The sequence below is a fragment of the Nematolebias whitei genome, chromosome 10 (assembly GCF_014905685.2).
Source record: "Nematolebias whitei isolate Nwh7 chromosome 10, NemWhi1, whole genome shotgun sequence".
Classification (NCBI taxonomy): Eukaryota; Metazoa; Chordata; class Actinopteri; order Cyprinodontiformes; family Rivulidae; genus Nematolebias; species Nematolebias whitei.
Window position 1 is genome coordinate 31,293,882 of NC_056507.1, and position 19,841 is coordinate 31,313,722.

The 19,841-nt window shown below is 38.9% G+C and overlaps 1 protein-coding gene across 1 annotated transcript; it reads left to right on the plus strand.

Annotated features, from left to right (window-relative positions):
* Nucleotides 1-6,810: 6,810 nt before the first annotated feature.
* LOC119416365 (cytochrome c oxidase subunit 5A, mitochondrial) lies at nt 6,811-14,614 on the plus strand. Its single transcript, XM_037683601.1, has 5 exons — nt 6,811-6,933; nt 7,637-7,753; nt 13,759-13,880; nt 13,990-14,107; nt 14,213-14,614. Exons 1-4 carry the CDS (start codon nt 6,861-6,863, stop codon nt 14,101-14,103), a joined length of 426 nt encoding a protein of 141 aa, XP_037539529.1. The 5' UTR covers nt 6,811-6,860; the 3' UTR covers nt 14,104-14,107; nt 14,213-14,614.
* Nucleotides 14,615-19,841: the final 5,227 nt, after the last annotated feature.

The window sequence follows — 19,841 nt, forward strand, 5'->3', positions numbered from 1 at the left end:
TGGATGGATGGATGGATGGATGGATGGATGGATGGATGGATGGATGGATGGATGGATGGATGGATGGATGGATGGATGGATGGATGGATGCATGGATGGACTATTTTAAACTCTACATCTGTTTCATATTAAATCCAAAGTCTTGTTTTATAGGCCTTTTTCAGAGTTAAAAATCATCACAAATATTAATTTGCAATTTTAAAACACACTCAGAGAGAGAGAGAGAGAGAGAGAGCAAAAAAAGCTTGCTACATATAGGAGAAAAAAAATCAGTACACTTTTAGTTTTGGGCCATTATTGTGCTTCTGCGATTTTGTTGATTTGATGATTAAATAAAGTTAAATAAACGTCATGAAAAAGAGGTGATATTTTTGTGCTGGTAATTGGCTCAACAGTAGTTTTACTTTGTGAGCATTTTTATTTAAATACAGTCTGTATTGATAGTTAGAATTTTAAGTATATTTACTGTATATTATGGTAATTTATTCTGTATTTTGCCAGATTATGGTGATTCTGGGGTCGTGATGATGGGGCCTTTGAAAATTGTTGCCCAGGGTACAGCGACGTGTTAATCTGGCCCAGAATACAGAACAGTGCAACAGTCAGTCATCCCTCTTTTCTTTAAACTTTGCTTTATTTAATTCCCCCCCCCCCCCCCCCCCCACACACACACACACACAATTTGGCTGCTTTTCCACTCAGTTTCAAACAAGTCATTTTATGTCCAATACCTGAACATTAAAGTTTTTGGTTTGTCAAGCCATTTAGAGGTAAGTTTGACCTACAAATCATTCAGATACTAAAAGGGCTCTAAACCCGAGGAATGAACCACTGATGTGTCAGCACAAATATATACAAGTCAAGTCAACTTTATTAATAGAGAACATTTAAAACAGAACCTGTTATCAAAGTGCTTAACAACAACAACAATCAATGAGAGTAAAATTAGACAAAAAATATATATATATATATACAATACACTAATAATAATAACTGAAGAATTAATAAAAAGCATTTAAAACATAGGGTCACAGATTAAAAAACACTAGATCAATTCACATTGTGTGGAATGCCTGCGAGAACAGATGTGTTTTAAGCAGGGATTTGAAGTGAGGAAGGGAGGCGCCCTGCCTGATGTTGTGGGGGCAGGTTGTTCCAGAGTTTGGGGTTCATGACTGAAAAAGTCCGATCTCCTCTGCGCTTCAGTCTTGTTTTAGGAACAGCCAGAAGCAGCTGATCAGATGATCTCAGGGCCCGAGAGAGAACGTAAGGTTCCAGAAGCTCAGAGAGGTAAAGGGGTGCAAGGCCATTTAAGCATTTGGAGGTCAACAGAAGAATTTTAAAGACTATCCTAGTACAAACAGGGAGCCAGAGAAGGGAGGACAGAACTAGAGTAATATGTTCAGACCTACGAGTTCCGGTTAAAAGACGAGCAGCAGCATTCTGCACGAGCTGAAGACGTGAGATGGAGGCCTGGCTGATCCCAGCATAGATTGCATTGCAATAGTCCAATCGGGTCGTGACAAAGGCATGGACTAGTTTCTCAAGGTCGGGTCTGGACAATACTGGCTTGAGCTTAGCTACCTGTCTTAGTTGGAAGAAGCTTTTCTGCAGAACAGAGTAGATTTGTTTGTCAAACTTGAAGTCAGAGTCTAAAACCATCCCGAGATTTTTATCAGACTGCTTCGGATATGGCTGAAGAGAGTCCAGGTTGACAGGATCAGAGGTGGCAGTTGAGCTAGGGCTAAAGACAATGACTTCAGTCTTCTCATTGTTAAAACTTAAGACATTTGAAGCCATCCAGGCCTTAATGTCGTCCAGACATTTTAACATGGGGTGAATGGAGCAAACACTTGCTGTTTTCACAGGCAGGTAGATCTGGCAGTCATCAGCATAACAATGGAATGAAAGACCGTGTTTCCTCAGGATGGACCCCAGTGGGAGCAGCACCTGTGATCCCAACCCACTGTTCCAGCCGTGATATAAGGGTACTGTGGTCAACAGTATCAAAAGCAGCAGTAAGGTCCAGGAGCACAAGTACCACAAATTGACCAGAATCATTTGATATCATAATATCGTTACAAACCCTCACTAATGCTGTTTCAGTGCTGTGGAGTTGCTTAAAACCAGATTGAAAAATCTTGAAGATTCTGTTCTCATTCAAAAACTTGTTTAATTGAATGAAAACTATTTTCTCCAGGATTTTGGACAGGAAGGGAAGTTTTGAGATTGGTCTGAAATTTGAGCAAGTCGAAGGGTCAAGTCCAGGTTTCTTAATTAACGGATGAACTACTGCATGTTTGAAAACATCGGGAACCACACTTGTCACAATACTACTATTTATAATAGTAAGAACAGAGGGTCCAATCGTGGGTAGAACTTGTTTGAAAAACGACGCAGGAATGGGGTCAGCGGGGGAACTGGAGTGTTTCATCTGACCAACAACTTTGTTTAGAAATGGGAGTGAAATGGGTTCAGACTGTATGAAGACAGCTTAAAGATCTATTTAAAATTGAACATGTCACAAAAAATATTTGCAATTTAACCATGTATTTAGTTGAATCTATAATAGTATAAAAGAGAAACACAGTTCGACACTAACAATAGAGACTTGGCATCAACAAGGTGATTCTCAAACATTAATAGCTGAAAAATGTATACATATGGACACATGATCAACAGAAAGATGATGCTCTTTGCTTGATTTTTTTCTTATACCTTTAAATCATTACTTTCAGATTCTGTTAATCTGTTGTAGATTTTTTTATGGTTTGAGTCTTTTATTCTCTTCTTGACAACATTCCTCATTTTAATGACAAACTGCACAATATGTTGTCATGATACTGAACAGAAAGAACTGGTAAATGACTCAAAGCAGTCAAAGTAAAAAAAAATGTTTTAAAGACTTTCAGAAAATCTGGGCAACTAACAAAATACTAATTGCAAACTGTAGATCTAATAAAAAGGTTTACACTTTATTAAATGTTGCAGTTTGAAAGAGTTTAGAAAGAAGAAACAAAGAAAGTGCTATGTGTTGTCATCATTGTATGATGAAATTGGTTCTCTGCATTTAACCCATCACATCTGGGATACATCTAAGTGGAGCAGTGGGCAGCTATATAAGCACCCTTGGAGCAATTGGGGATTAGATGTCTTGCTCAAGGGCACAACGACATGTGGGAATGGCAGGGAGTCGAGACACAACTTTCTGGTCCCAGCTCGGCTGCTCTACCTCTACCCCATCTCGGCCCCCCTACTCCAGTCGTTTACTTGATACATTGAATGCAATTCTAAAATACGAGTACACAGTGTAAACAAAGTACTCAGCTGGGTTAGCTGAAAACCAGGGCTGTGCACAGTTCGGCTAATCCGCTAACAGCTACTAGCGGAACAATTTTTTTCATTTAGCTGATTAGAATTTTCGCTAACTTTGGAAATCATTAGCAAATTAGCTTCCACTAAATTCAGTTTTGCCAACTTTAAGAGCACTAACATAATCCACAAGCTTGCTCCTGTCTGTTGTGGGCGTGTCTCGAAGAGTCTGTTAGGCACGCTATTGGTTTACTACGTGACAATTCAACTCAGTTTTTTTACAGTGCCTTGCGAAAGTATTCGGCCCCCTTGAACTTTTCAACCTTTTGCCACATTTCAGGCTTCAAACATAAAGTTATAAAATTTAAATTTTTTGTGAAGAACCAACAACAAGTTTTGCACATGGAGAGACTGAAATTCTTGCCCATTATTTTTGCAAAACAGCTGGAGCTCCGTGAGGTTGGATGGAGAGCGTTTGTGAACAGCAGTCTTTAGCTCTTTCCACAGATTCTCGACTGAATTCAGGTCTGGACTTTGACTTGGCCATTCCAACACCTGGATACGTTTATTTGTGAACCATTCCATTGTAGATTTGTCTTTATGTTTTGGATCATTGTCTTGTTGGAAGATAAATCTCTGGCCCGGTCTCAGGTCTCTTGCAGACTCAAACAGGTTTTCTTCCAGAATGGTCCTGTATTTGGCCCCATCCATCTTCCCATCAATTCTGACCATCTTCCCTGTCCCTGCTGACGAAAAGCAGGCCCAAACCATGATGCTGCCACCACCATGTTTGACAGTGGGGATGGTGTGTTCAGGGTGATGAGCTGTGTTGCTTTTACGCCAAACATATATATTTTTTTTCATTTAGCCTTTATTTATCCAGGTTAGTCTCATTGAGCCACGAGAACTCATTTTCAAGAGAGACCTGTTTAGGGAGCACATGGTGGGGGTTAAGGGCCTTGCTCATGGGCCCAGAGTGGGGCGAATGAGGGTGGGGGCAAGTGTGGGTAATATCGTTTTGCATTGTGGCCAAACAGTTGGATTTTGGTTTCATGTGACCAGAGCACCTTCTTCCACATGTTTGGTGTCTCCCAGGTGCTTGTGTCAAACTTTAAACAACACTTTTTATGGATATCTTTGAGAAATGGCTTTCTTCTTGCCACTCTTCCATAAAGGCCAGATTTGTGCAGTGTATGACTGATTGTTGTCCTATGGACAGACTCTCCCACCTCAGCTGTAGATCTCTGTAGATCATCCAGAGTGATCATGGGCCTCTTGGCTGCATCTCTGATCAGTCTTCTCCTTGTTCCAGATGAAAGTTTAGAGGGACGGCCGGGTCTTGGTAGATTTGCAGTGGTCTGATACTCCTTCCATTTCAATATGATTGCTTGCACAGTGCTCCTTGGGATGTTTAAAGCTTGGGAAATCTTTTTGTATCCAAATCCGGCTTTAAACTTCTCCACAACAGTATCTCGGACCTGCCTGGTGTGTTCCTTGGTCTTCATGATGCTCTCTGCACTTTGAACAGAACCCTGAGACTATCACAGAGCAGGTGCATTTATACGAAGACTTGATTACACACAGGTGGACTCTATTTATCATCATCAGTCATTTGGGACAACATTGAATCATTCATAGATCCTCACTGAACTTCTGGAGTGAGTTTGTTGCACTGAAAGTAAAGGGGCCCAATAATATTGCACGCCCCACTTTTCAGTTTTTTATTTGTTAAAAAAGTTTGACACATCCAATAAATTTCATTCCACTTCACGATTGTGTCCCACTTGTTGTTGATTCTTCACAAAAAATAACAATTTTATATCTTTATGTTTGAAGCCTGAAATGTGGCAAAAGGTTGAAAAGATCAAGAGGGCCGAATACTTTCGCAAGGCACTGTATCTAGCACCAAGTCAACAGAAGTTGTCTCAGGGCACTGAACAGGAACATTCATATATATATAAATTCAATTAGAGTAGTGTAGCCAGCAGATTGCGTTGAGTCTTCATTTTGTCGCAGTCCCCCATCTTGAGCAAGCACAAAGGCAACAGAGGAAAGGAAAAACTCCCTCATAACAGGAAGAAACCTCCAGCAGAACCAGGCTCAGGACGAGCAGCCATCTGCTTTGACCGACGGTTTAAGAGGACAGGAAGGAAAAACGGACACAGAATGGCAGGTCCAGAATGGAGGCGAGCAGTAAAGCAAGATGATGGATCGACGCAGCTTCAACTGGAAGGAGACAAGGACGTGTGACGCAGACTGCATGATAGTCGTCTTAGCCCTTAGCAGTTTAGCAATTACCATAGTGGTTTAGCCTTAACTTCCACTATTTTTTTAACCTGTTTAACATTAGCTATTTTTTTGTTAGACGAATATGGGCTAGCGAAGCTAACTTTTTGGTTTGCTGTGCCCACCACTGCTAAAAATTAACCTACCGGTATATAGATCACTTAATACATTTGAGCCTAAATGTGCTTATTACGTGCATATTTAGGCTATCTGTATTCACACATCGGCAAATTTCACTATCTCAAATGATGAACGTTGCCATTGTTGATTTATTTTCAGTTACTTTGACTCTTCCCGTGGGTAAACAATTTTTTCTTGTTTAATTAATCATCAATAACAAATAAGCAAATTTTGTTTCATAAATTATATTTTTAATAGGTCTTTGTGGAATTGAAATGAGTACCTTTAATTAAGGCTACTTTAAACCATTGAAGAAAGTATTTTCTGTATCAATAAGATGTCCCCTTGACCCACTTGCAGGTGGTGGGAGACAGAAGAACACTGGGCCCTTGAGTAAAGGCCCTTAACCCCCACCATCTACCCCCAAACAGATCTCTCTTGAAAATGAGTCATCATGACTCATTGAGACTATCTGTATAAATAAAGGTTAAATAAAATAAAATGGCAAAAATAACATCAAAGTTGGACAATGTCTCCCACTCCATTCATGAAGCTGTGACAGGACTGGAGAGCTCCTTCAGGCAGTCTGCTGCATCATAGGTGCACAAAGGCCCTTCCTCCCAGCAGCTGTTAGACTTTATAACAATCACAGATCACAACAAACTTAAGAGTTTACATCCCTGCTGTCACCTGCACAGTTTTTCCATTTCTTGGACATACTGCAGACAAATTGAATTGAACATAGTGTTTTCTTTTGCATGCAAAAAAAAAACATGCACATGTTGTACATTCGTTACATTATAATATTCAGTTCACATTTCTTGAATCAAGATATGCTATTTTTAATAACTGCACAGTATTGTTCTTATTTCCTTACTGTAGTCTCATTATTTTCTGATTTTATATTTTCTACCTTTGTGTGAATCTGCAGAGTTTGATTTATCTTCCCCACGGAAGGACAATAAAGTTTAGTTAAATTTTCTATTCTACTCCTCGAAAATTAGTTTTTAGACAACTACTAGAAATCGACACGTGCTCCGGTTTACGCATGCGCAGCAGGAAGTGACGTATCAAGCTCTTCCAGTTAGGGCAGCGTCCTTTTGTTAAATCACACTGGTTAGTGCAGCTGGTGGTCCCGCATCATGTTCAGAGCAGCCGTCAGACTCTCGGTCTCCGGTGTACGGAGTCTTACTCGTACGCAGCCGAGGTGCCAAGGTACTCACTCACTCCGCCAACCATATTTGAGTGTTTATATGTCCGTGTGGTAGCTCGTGAAACTGTGGGGGTGAAGTTCATGCGGAAATCCTGAATGAGTGCGTCCGCACATTGCGGTTCCTACACACGGCTAATGCTAGCCAGCCCGTGAAGTCTAACTCCTTAATAAACGCTGAATACTTGAACTGGAAAAGCTGCAGTCATTCTGTGTGGATTGTACTCAGATCTCGCCATTTCTCACCAAACCTGTAGTGCTTTCTGTCATGAGAACACCCCGGCGTCCTGCTCGTAGGTGGTTGTGTCCTTGCCATGACCCAGATGCAGCATGCTAACATGCTAACTGCTCCGTTCAGTCAACCAGCTGCGACTGTTTTAACAGCGAGCCTGGACATGGCTGTGCTTTTGGTACTTTACAAACTGATGATGAAAAAAAAAATTTTATTCACTGTAAGACAGCGTAATAAAGCGCGTGCGAGTTTACTAGTACGTTTGGTGCACAGCTGTCTATCAACAGACTACGTGCCGTGTCATATTGGAACAATGGAAGTGATCCACCTGACCTACAAACATTTGTGCTTTTCTACTTCACTCAGTACAGACAGGTTGATCCCTTGGTGTTCATCAATACACTGCTTTAAATACTGTAGGTGCTTGATGTTGTGGGGTAGTTTGGTAAAAAGTTGTTTTTATTTGCATTGTTCAGCTGTTGTGGCGTCGAGGTGCTACTCACAGGGGAAGCAGGAGACAGATGAGGAGTTTGATGTCCGCTGGATTGCATACTTCAACAAGCCGGACATTGATGCATGGGAGCTGAGAAAAGGTAGGTTTGTTTTTGATAGCAGTGATCCTGTTTAATCTATCAAGCCTAACAGTAGTAAAATTAAAGTTCCACCTCATGTCTACAGAGCTTTGTCAGCTATTAGACTTGATCTGACATTCAACCTGTATATAGGTTAGTCTCGTGGAGCCACGAGGACTCCTTTACAATAGAAACCTGTTTTAAACAAAAAAACATAAACGAAGTGCACACAACAATAAACATTGATATGAAAGCATATAAATGAAAAGTAAATAAGTGATATAAAATGAAATAAAGACGAGCTGTATTTTAAAAACGTGTAAAACACTAAAAGCAGGAACATGTCTGAACTGGTTTTTGCACTGAACTTAACAATTTAAAATCCCTCGGAGAGGTCAAGGTGGAGAGCTTCAGATCTTTTTGCAAGGTGTTCCAGGAAACGGGAGCGGAGTAAGCCTTTTGCCAAATTTGGTCCTCACTGAGGGAACACTGCAGGTACTGATGTCTTGGGAGCGCACGCTGTAGCTGCACTGACTACGTGACATGTAGGAGGAGATGTATGAAGGCAACAGACCAGGAAGTCATTTAAAGATGAAAATGTACCAGTGAGAGAGTCTGCGTGAAGTTAATGATGACCAGTTAACCAGTGAATGCAAAGTGCAGTGGTGAGTATGGTAATTACAGCCAGTTATGAATCTTAGTGCACCATATTAGACAGCATCCAAGGAGATTGCAAGCATGAAAAGTTAATCCATCTTATTCTGCTTATCCGGGGTCGGGTCGCAGGGTTAGCAGCTTAAGTAGGGAGGCCCAGACTTCCCTCTCCCCATCCATTTGGTCCAGCTCCTCCGGGGGAATCCCGAGGCGTTCCCAGGCCAGCCAAGAAACATAGTCCCTCCAGCGTGTCCTAGGTCTTCCTCTGGGTCTCCTCCCGGTGGGACGTGTCTGGAACACCTCACCAGGGAGGCGTCCAGGAGGCATCCTAACCAGATGCCCGAGCCACCTCACCTGGCTCCTCTCGACGTGGAGAAGCAGTGGCTCTACTCTGAGTCCCTCCCGGATGATCGAGCTTCTCACCCTATCTCTAAGGGAGAGCCCAGACACCCTGCGGAGAAAACTCACTCATTAACTGAAAAGTTGATCATCGAGGGCTAATTTATGCTATGATTTCACACTGATTTGAAGAAGTTGTGTATCAGTGCTCGGTGCAGTGAAATGTTTCACTGCTTCACCTGCGCTCGTAACCAGGCTAAGCCTGGATTAAGGACATGGCCATCAAGGTGCAGGTACAGGTATTCCTGGACCTCTGTGGCACACATCTTTATTTTAATGTGTACACAAACAATATAGTATAAGTAAGATGCAGCATGTTTAGCCCTCAGAAGGTCTTCACATGTTTGTCAACAATCATGAACCTTACTGACAAAGCTTAAAATATCAAATATATATAGCTCATAATGGCCTTTTCCTGCTGGTTTGATCGAAAACAGGATGTCTGTAGTAGATGCACCATGATGCGTCAGCCTGGTGGTATGAAGGTTTTACTTCATATGAACATGGTTTGAAACAGCACGCAGTAATAACTCGAGTATTAGCGGAGTTCACAGAGAAAGACATGATGTCCATTAATACAATGACCAAGCCTGGGTTTATTTATGGCTTTGGTGAACACGATGGATAAGCGGTACAGAATGCCCGTACACACACATTTTAACCAAGTTGCTATCCAGGAGCTATACAAAAAAAATATGCAGAAACAAGAGTTGAAGAGCTGAAAACAGTGGAGTTATTTTTACAACTGAAACAGATTTATTGCTTGTTCGTTGAAAAATGCATGAGAAGACGTTGAAAAATAATCACATATTAAATCGTAATATTGAGGTTAAAAAAAATCACAATTAGAATATTTTCCAAAATCGTTTAGCCCTACTAAGAAATAAGTTCATTTTAATGTCCCTCTTATTTATTTTCAAATTTGACATAATTTATCTTTGCAGATTATTTTAGTTTTTTCCAACTAAAATCCCTTAATGATTAAAAATAAAAGTGATTTTAAATTTGATGTTTTACTGGCTGCAGTAATAATAAAAAAAAGATTGGCTAGTTCATTCAAGCAAAAATATTTAAAAATAGTAATTTTAGTTTAAGTGGGGTGGTTGATTTTATTTATTTGTCTTGAGTCTTTTCTTCTGTAAGGAACACTTTGTCATAAAGTTAAAGGACCTTCTGAGGGTTAAAGCGTTTGTGTTCATCTGCATTATGGTTGATTAGTAATTTAAGGGTGCAAGACAATAAGATCCACCCTTAAACTGGTTTAATCATAAACACTTAAATCACATGTGAAGCAATCAAGTGTGCACACTGATAGCTGTTGAGTTTCTGGGGAAATGAACACGTTTTTATTACAACTTTGGTGATTGTGGTTTAAAGTTCTACTCTCCATGTCCTACAGCTGCATAGTCAATTATCTGAACATTGATTTTTGCTGAAGGATGAAAAATCACCCATTTTAATAAAAGGAAATAAATTGTGTATAACTTTTTTGCTTAACGAGATTAAAATTGTGAGCAAGATACTCAAAAGATTTAATCCCTAAAACGTTAGAAATGCCTTGATTAAACTCTTTGACGAGGACTAGCTGGTCATAAATTTGGTCATACATTTGAACTTTAAAGGCAGTGGGAGAAAATTGTCCATTAATTATTATTATTATTATCCTTTTATAAGTAGAAGTATGTTTTTATATTTTCTTCATGTTCAAGCTATAACGTACTTAGCGATTCAATACTAATAATGCAGTAGAAGTGCATCTTTTTGGAGTTGATCCTGAAAATAACAAGTGTACAAACTGTCAAATAGTTGTCCTAATTGGAAACGAACCTTGAGAAGAAATGGCTGCAGCTGCCAAGATGCCAGTTACGTTCACTGCGTTGACTTTTGAAGCGACCAGTGAGTCACATGATTGGTGCCAAGCAGAACCAAGTTGTTTCTGTTTTCTCCTAAACGTTAAATGTTCTCAACAACTCTGTGTGCTTGAGGCAACATGTTTGTTTTCTCTGCAGCAGATTTGTTTTTGTTTATTTGTTGAAAACCAGTTAATTTGCAAATGCAGCTGCATGTGATTGTTTTATACATACATGTCCTTTGTGGAACAGAGTTATTAACAGTTTACCTCCTCCTTACTGAGGAAGTCTTTCGGATGAGAGACGAAACGTTTCTACTTTTTTTTGTTGTTTTGCTTTGTTTTGTTTTTTGAAGGTCCAGAGGACCAGATTTAACTTTTGTAGATTTTTCTACCTGGGTTATTGAGCATGCATCAGGATAGTTTACCTCCTCCTTTTTGTGCCACTATAACACCATAAATCATGTTTTGTTTTTCTCCTGAGCTTTAACAAGTTTTTGCACTAGATCTGTTTCATTAAACTAAAAGCTGTGATGGTTTTCATAGATTATTTATATCCATAACTTTAATATTTTTGGTCAGTTCTCTTCCCCCTGTTTGCTGAAGAGCAGCACTGACTTCATTCATCTGTAGACAGTTTGTTGGTCTGGTTTCATTGCACTATGATGCATTTATAACTGGCTTATTTTTACCCCCTATTATTCACCTTTTAATCAATGCTCATGGATTAAAAAACTTGACCAAATACACTGCTGGGAGATGTGCTGCCTCTTTGTTTTTATTTACACATAACTGATGCAGCAAAAGTCATGAGACTTTTAAAAAGTGATGAGAAACCTCAGGAAATGGTTCATATTCATAGTTTAGTCTAAAGCAAAAAGCTATTTTGAGAATCTGCTGCAAAAGTGGTTAGTTTTCAATTTTAATGGAAAATGATTCATGTGTACAGCGACACAATCGAATATACAGATTCATATTTTGTAACTTCTTGATTTTCTCACTTTTGGCAGGCAGCAACTTGTATAATAGTTTTAAAACAAACCAACAAAAATAGCATTTATTTAAGGCTGATTTGTTTTAAGGCTGATTTCACCAGTACCAGCAGTCCTTCCTTCTATCTTCTCTTTGAATGGTGCTCTTATTGAGTTTGTTGATTCCTATAAATATTTGGGCATCTTGGTCGACTCTCATCTCTCTTTTAAGCCGCATGTCGAAAACTTGGTAAAGAAACTGAAAGTTAAACTGGTTTCTTTTTCAGAAACAGATCCTGTCTAACTCTGAACTCTAGGAAACACCTTGTATCTGTGACTTTCCTTCCCTCCATTGATTATGGTGACATTATTTACATGAACGCTCCTACAAGAACCCTGCAGATGTTGGATGCTGTCTATCATGGTGCACTAAGATTCATAACTGGCTGTGATTATCGTACCCACCACTGCGCCCAGTATTCACTGGTTAACTGGTCATCATTAACTTCACACAGACTCTCACTGGTACATTTTCATCTTTAAATCACTTCTTGGTCTGCTGCCTTCATACACCTCCTCCTACATGTCTCTGTGTGAGTGCAGCTACAGCGTGCGCTCTCAGGACATTATTACCTGCAGTGTTCCCTCAGTGAGGACTGAACTAGGCAAGAGGACCTTCTCCTACTCCGCTCCCGTTTCCTGGAATATCTTGCAAATATAGATCTGAAGCTCTCGACCTTGACCTCTAAGTGGCTTCAAACATCTGTTAAGTTCATGGCAAAAACCAATGCAGACTTGTTCCTGTTTTTAGTCTTTTGTATCTCTTTATGAAGTAGCTGTTTTTGTTTTGTTTTACTATCATTTCTTCTGTTACTTTTCATTTATATGCTTTTTAAATGATCTATTGTTGTCTTGTCTGTACCTCATCTGTTTGTTTAAAACAGGTCTCTCTTGTAAATAAGTCCTCGTAGTTCAATGAGACTAACCTGTTGTAAAAAGGTTGAATTTAAAAAATAAATAAAAAATAAAAAGGCATGATTTGTTAGCAGTCCAAGTATGTGTTGGGGATGACTCTCAGATACTGCCAAACTAAATTTGAGCTCAGTATCTGTAATATTGAACAATTTATAGCCATTTTTGTTTACTACAATGACACGAACAGTAAGTTGGCTCCGCCCACGCGGAACTGTAACCCAGGGTGAGCTCTAACGAACAAAGATGGATGTAATGGTGGAGGAAGTGAAGCTCACAATGTGACCTGAGGCATTTAGTGAGGCATTGCTGCCTTATCAGCAAACATTAAGGCAAAGAAGACGGGCAAAAAATTACTTTCAAAGATACTAATAACTTCAAAAAGTTACTGCAGTAGAAGTTTTCATGCCACAGCAACACAGGGCAAGAACTCGCAGTGAAATTCAGTATGTGAGAAGAGTAAATTTTATATTACACAACCTATTAAACACTTTGTACAAAATCAGTTTGGTGTTAACTGATCATAACAAAGACTAAACTGATGCAACCAGAAGCTACAACATATATCTACATTTAAAACACACAACACACAGCACAACTAGCTTTAAGCATTAACCTTTAATTTAACCATTAAGCATACGATGTAATTCTGACATAAACTGGAGGATTCACCTTCAGATGGACATGTGGCACTTCCTGTGTTCAGCTGATCATGACGTCGACCGCCGGCCTTTATCATCTTTTACATTTGTCCAGACTGCAGCCAGTGATATTTAGATTTGAATCAAAAAGTTATTGTAGGGTTTTATAGCATCTTGTTGTAGCTTTAGTTTACATTATTCTTGTTAATGATTAAACTGATGTATATTTTCATCTCGTGATAAACCAACATTTTAGTGTTTTGGTTACGTTAGTTTATGCAGAATCAGTGAAATATAGTTGAAACAAAGTGAAAAGTTTTCTGTATAAACAGAACATTTTACTTAATTTTAATTATTCCTTAATCAAGATGTGTCCCACAGGGGAAACAAAATCCTGGTTCTTGAAATGTTTGGATCTGTTTTTAGCTCCGGGGCTTTTGTTTGTGGGGTTTAAATAATTCTTTAGACGAGCGTGGTAATTTATTTGTATGCATTTCTGTCTTTGCTCTGTGATAAAACGGCCTGAACCGTATGTTTCAGGGATGAACTCATTGATCGGGTACGATCTGGTACCTGATCCAATGATCCTGGAAGCTGTCCTGAAAGCCTGTCGGAGACTGAACGACCATGCCAGCGCTGTCCGAATTCTGGAGGCTGTCAAGGTGAGTGGGAAGGAATTCAAAGAAATGCTGTCAGCCATCTTTGTTACAACTTCTTTGTGATTTACTCTCATTGTTTTTTAATTGTTTTTTTTCTCGTTCGTTTGCCCAGGACAAAGCTGGACCTCATAAAGATATCTACCCATACGTGATCCAGGAGCTGCGGCCGACATTAAACGAGCTCGGTATTTCTACACCCGAAGAGCTCGGCATTGATAAAGTATAAACAAGTAAGTGCTAAAATTATCACAATGAGCTGCACTTCTCTCTTTTTAATTTTTTTTATTTTTAGGTAAAGACTAACGGAGCTGCTGTTTGTTTTTTAATATCTACAGGAAAAGGACATAACTGGGATGCAGCGCTCTTGTATTTAAACTTTTGCCTCAAGTGCGTGATATTTAATTTGGCCTTTATTATGTTCTTTTACATGTAACATATGGATGAATATAATAAAAATAACTGTCTTTGCGTGTCCAAACTATATTTGGAATGTTTTCTTGACATATCAAGGACTTATGAAAGCAATGCTTAAGTTCTAGTTGCTGAAATGAGGGCAACGTGTCCCAAATGACACGTTGTGTTTAATGCTGTGATCATTTCACCACCAGGGGGCAGCAGTGTCACAAATGTCAAATATTTTTCATTGTCTGTTAAATCTGTTTTCATTTCAGGGATAATTTGCTTGCAGGTGCAATAAACTGAATTTAAATGACATTTGGACTTATGTTATCATGCATCTGTAGTTAGAGTATGGTATCAGAACATTATTTGGACGTATCAAAGTCTTCTGTTTTGTCTGTTTTTATTTTTTCTTGTTTTTTTTTCCACTGGCCATATCATACTTAAATACCCAATTGTGTATGTACATATAATCTCAAAATCAAGAAGGAATAAGAGAACCTTGGGGAAAAAAAACAAGAGCACAAAGAGGAAGTGGAGAAGTTGTGGAGAGTCCAGGCCTCTGGTTCTGGTGGTCTTGGGAGCCCTCGTTGCTGTGACCCCCAGACTGGAAGACTGGCTCCAACAGATCCCAGGAACAACCCCCGAGACCTGTCCAGAACCCTGAAGTCGGTAACTCTGCCAGAGCACTTGAGCTTGAAGTGTGCTCACCCACAGGAAACGGGTGAGAGAAGAATGCAGCATATTTTTTATAATTTATACCATTCAGGACTTCAGAAATTAAAAGGATGAGAAAGGTAGTTCACTTTATTGAGAACTTGATCTTCAGAATCTTAATTGTTTAAAGATGTGTCCCTGTGATGAACTGGTGACCTGTCCTCACTAAATAAAGGCTGCTGGACTTTGGCACGAACTCCCGGTGACCCAGAGGAGAAGCAGGTAAACCGAAGTGCATTTTGACCAGTTTAACAAAATGGTGTATAAAACATTTTAAACAAATCTATTTTTCAAAATGAAAATACTGAAATGTCCTTTCACAGAACAAGCACTAAGATCATTGTGTAACATTGTGGTTTTAACTGTGTTCCCACCCCCCATAAATACCTTTTTAGTACAAGAAAATTATTATTTTTTAATATATATATCAATGTTCAGTTTTGTAATAAATAAAAAAAGGGGGGGGGGGGTAAAATGTTTCTGCAGTTTCCTCAAAAACATTAATGCCAATAATCGAACCGCAACAGGAGCATCCTGCAGAGCTTCTTCCCTTCTCGCTCCTGAGATCCAAAGTTGTCCAAATTTTGTGTCCGTCGTTTCAAGTCCTTGAATGCTCCGTACGGCTGCTGGGCTGAGAGTTGTTTGCATCCTGTAATCGATCGGCTCATGCCGGCTTCTGCCTTTGGACTTTATAAAGATCAGTGGGAGGAACCAGAACCGCTCGTTGCCAACCAGCACTGGTATCACATGGTGCTTCTTCCCAGAAGACGCTCCAGATGTTCGCCAGTCAGTCTGCAGAGAACTCATTAGTTTGTGTTGACTACTTGATATTTCTCCTGTTTGTTTATTTAAATCTCAAATACTTTGAGAATGAAAACCATAATGTTGCTGAATACCAAATCAGCAGCAAAGAACACGTGCATTCAGATGATGGTGCCAGTTTTTGTTGTAACAGTCTAGTCTCTCATGGTGTGATCACTTGGAACAGCATAAAATATGTGAACCAAAACATTTACACTTCTAGGATAAATTGAATTCCTCTAAAGGTCAATGTGTGGAAAACAAATTTTGCCAATTAAAAAAAAAAACATTGCCATAATTATCATTTTAAAGTCCTATGACTTTAATAAAAAGTTTTAGTGCTGTATAAAGTTATACATATGAGATGTAAAGCCATACTGGAGTTCACAAAGTCATTAACTTACAATCACACTGCCCAGTCTCACAATAATGACTTTAAATCTCAAAGTTACAACATGGTTACAGTGTGTTGTGTGTTTAGGTGGCATAAATGGGCTTTTATATAAAAAATCACATTTTAAAAAATTATCAACCTTTAATAAAAAATTGACATTCTGATAAACCCAAAAGTTGAAGCTGGAAGAGCAACAACGTCCCCAGTGGGTCCACTTCTGTGTGCAGGGGGGTACACGGGACTGAAAGCCCAACACGGGTGGTCTGCAGACCGTGGTCACAAAAGTGGCAACTCCTAAATCTGGTCCCATCAACACGAGCAGGTGGACATGCATGACTAGCATACTTACAGGTCCTTCTCAAAAAATTAGCATATTGTGATAAAGGTCATTATTTTCCATAATGTAATGATAAAAATGAAACTTTCATATATTTCAGATTCATTGCACACCAACTGAAATATTTCAGGTCTTTAATTGTTTTAATACTGATGATTATGGCATACAGCTCATGAAAACCCAAAATGCCTGTCCCAAAAAATTAGCATGTCATGAAAAGTTTCTCTAAACAAGCTATTAACCTAACCATCTGAATCAACGACGTAACTCTAAACACCTGCAAAAGATTCCTGAGGCTTTTAAAAACTCCCAGCCTTGTTCATTACTCAAAACCGCAATCATGGGTAAGACTGCCGACCTGACTGCTGTCCAGAAGGCCATCATTGACACCCTCAAGCAAGAGGGTAAGACACAGAAAGAAATTGCTGAATGAATAGGCTGTTCCCAGAGTGCTGTATCAAGGCACCTCAGTGGGAAGTCTGTGGGAAGGGAAAAGTGTGGCAGAAAACGCTGCACAACGAGAAGAGGTGACCGGACCCTGAGGAGGATTGTGGAGAAGGGCCGATTCCAGACCTTGGGGGACCTGCAGAAGCAGTGGACTGAGTCTGGAGTAGAAACATCCAGAGCCACCGTGCACAGGCGTGTGCAGGAAATGGGCTACAGGTGCCGCACTCCCCAGGTCAAGCCACTTTTGAACCAGAAGCACCTGACCTGGGCTACAGAGAAGCAGCACTGGACTGTTGCTCAGTGGTCCAAAGTACTTTTTTCGGATGAAATTAAATTTTGCACGTCATTCAGAAATGAAGGTGCCAGAGTCTGGAGGAAGACTGGGGAGAAGGAAATGCCAGAAGTCCAGTGTGAAGCACCCACAGTCAGTGATGGTCTGGGGTGCCATGTCATCTGCTGGTGTTGGTCCACTGTGTTTTATCAAGGGCAGGGTCAATGCAGCTAGCTACCAGGAGATTTTGGAGCACTTCATGCTTCCATCTGCTGAAAAGCTTTATGGAGATGAAGATTTCATTTTTCAGCACGACCTGGCACCTGCTCACAGTGCCAAAACCACTGGTAAATGGTTTACTGACCATGGTATTACTGTGCTCAATTGGCCTGCCAACTCTCCTGACCTGAACCCCATAGAGAACCTGTGGGATATTGTGAAGAGGAAGTTGAGAGACACAAGACCCAACACTCTGGATGAGCTTAAGGCCGCTATCGAAGCATCCTGGATCTCCATAACACCTCAGCAGTGCCACAGGCTGATTGCCTCCATGCCACGCCGCATTGAAGCAGTCATTCATGCAAAAGGATTCCCGACCAAGTATTGAGTGCATAACTGAACATGATTATTTGAAGGTTGGCGTTTTTTGTATTAAAAACACTTGTCTTTCATTGGTGGGATGAAATATGCTCATTTTTTGGGACAGGCATTTTGGGTTTTCATGAGCTGTATGCCATAATCATCAGTATTAAAACAATTAAAGACCTGAAATATTTCAGTTGGTGTGCAATGAATCTGAAATATATGAAAGTTTCATTTTTATCATTACATTATGGAAAATAATGACCTTTATCACAATATGCTAATTTTTTTTAGAAGGACCTGTATTTTGTTTTCTTTTGGCTTTGAAGACATGGCAGTTATTTTTACACCAGATGTCCTCCCTGACACAACCACAGACCACTGAGCTACCACAGCCTCTGTGTGGAGCAGAGCTGCTGTCAAGGGTGCCCGGGGGAGCAGATGGTGGCGAAGCATGCAAAGCAATTATAAATCCTATTTTTGTTTTACAAAAAAGAGCTGTAAGAATTATTACCAGGAAGCATTTCAGTCACCCATCAAGCACATTATTTTATCAACTGAAATTATTGAAGTTCCATGATTTGGTAGATTATAATGTTTTATCAGTTGTGTATAGGGCTCATAATAATACATTACCTTTAAATATCCAATTAAATTTTGTTAAAAGAGAGAGTTGTTATAATCTTAAAGGGATGGAAATCTTTATGAAACCTAAATTTAGAACTAGCTTAAAGAGACGTTTTACTTCAATCCAAGGTATTAGATTATGGAATAATCTGGAGAGTGATGTTTAAAAATGCCGGATTAATGTGCATGTTTAAGAAAATGTTCAAAGTTGATTTGTGAAAATAAATGAAATAGCTTAATGTGTATTTGTATGAATTTTTGCTCGAGAAGGAGTAATTTATTTTATTTTTGTTATTTGAAGATTTTTATTGTTTGAATTTTTTGTTTTTGGTAAAAAGGGGCAGATATAAGATTTAATTTTTCTTCTTTCTGCTGCCTTTGATTTTATTTATGATTGTATTTCTTATTGTATATAGAATTGTTTTGTTTTAAAAAATGAATAAACTTTATAATAATAACAACAATAATAATAAATAATATTCATAAAACTCATTATTATGACCTACCATGGGGTGATTTTATTTTCCCTTTGTTTTTGTTGTTCAAGTGACAAAAATCTGCTTTCATAGTCATCTTAATAAAAGTAAATTATTGCTGGAGGATTGTGCTTTGAGGTGTTTTTATTTATTTTTTGTGAAGTGGGAAGTTTGTCATTTCTGTAAATATGCCTAAACTTTCTATATCATTATTATGAGTTTAAAGTCATAATTGTATAAAATTGAGTTTAAAGTCATAATCATTCTATAAAAATCTCTTATGATTATAAGTGTGACATAATTCTAGCTCAAAATTATTATTATGCCATGTCACTCTTTTTTTTTTTTTGTGGCAGAAACAGACTTCCATATAACATAGCCAGCTTTAGATGTAAATTATTGGTGGAGGTTTGTACTTTGAGGTGTTTTTATTTATTTTTTGTGAAGTAAGTGGGAAATTTGTCATTTCTGTAAATGTCCCTAAACTTTCTATATCATTATTATGAGTTTAAAGTCATAATCATTCTATTAAAAGTGAGTTTAAAGTCATAATCATCCTATTAAAAGTGAGTTTAAAGTCATAATCATTCTGTAAAAATCTCTTGTTATGATTATAAGTGTGACATAAATCTAGCTCAAAATTATCATTATACCATGCCACTCTTTTTTTTTTTTTAATTATGTGGCAGAAACAGACTTCCATACACGGCAGCTCTACACGTAAATTATTGGTGGAGGGTTGTACTTTGAGGTGGGATGTTCTTGTGGAGTGGGTGTGGAAGTTTCTTATTTCTTCAAGCAAAAAAAAAAAAAGAAGAAAAAAAAACATTTTTTACGCACGGGGCGGGGCTTTCATTCACTCGCGCTGTGTGTGTGTGTGTGTGTGTGTGTGTGTGTGTGTGTGTGTGTGTGT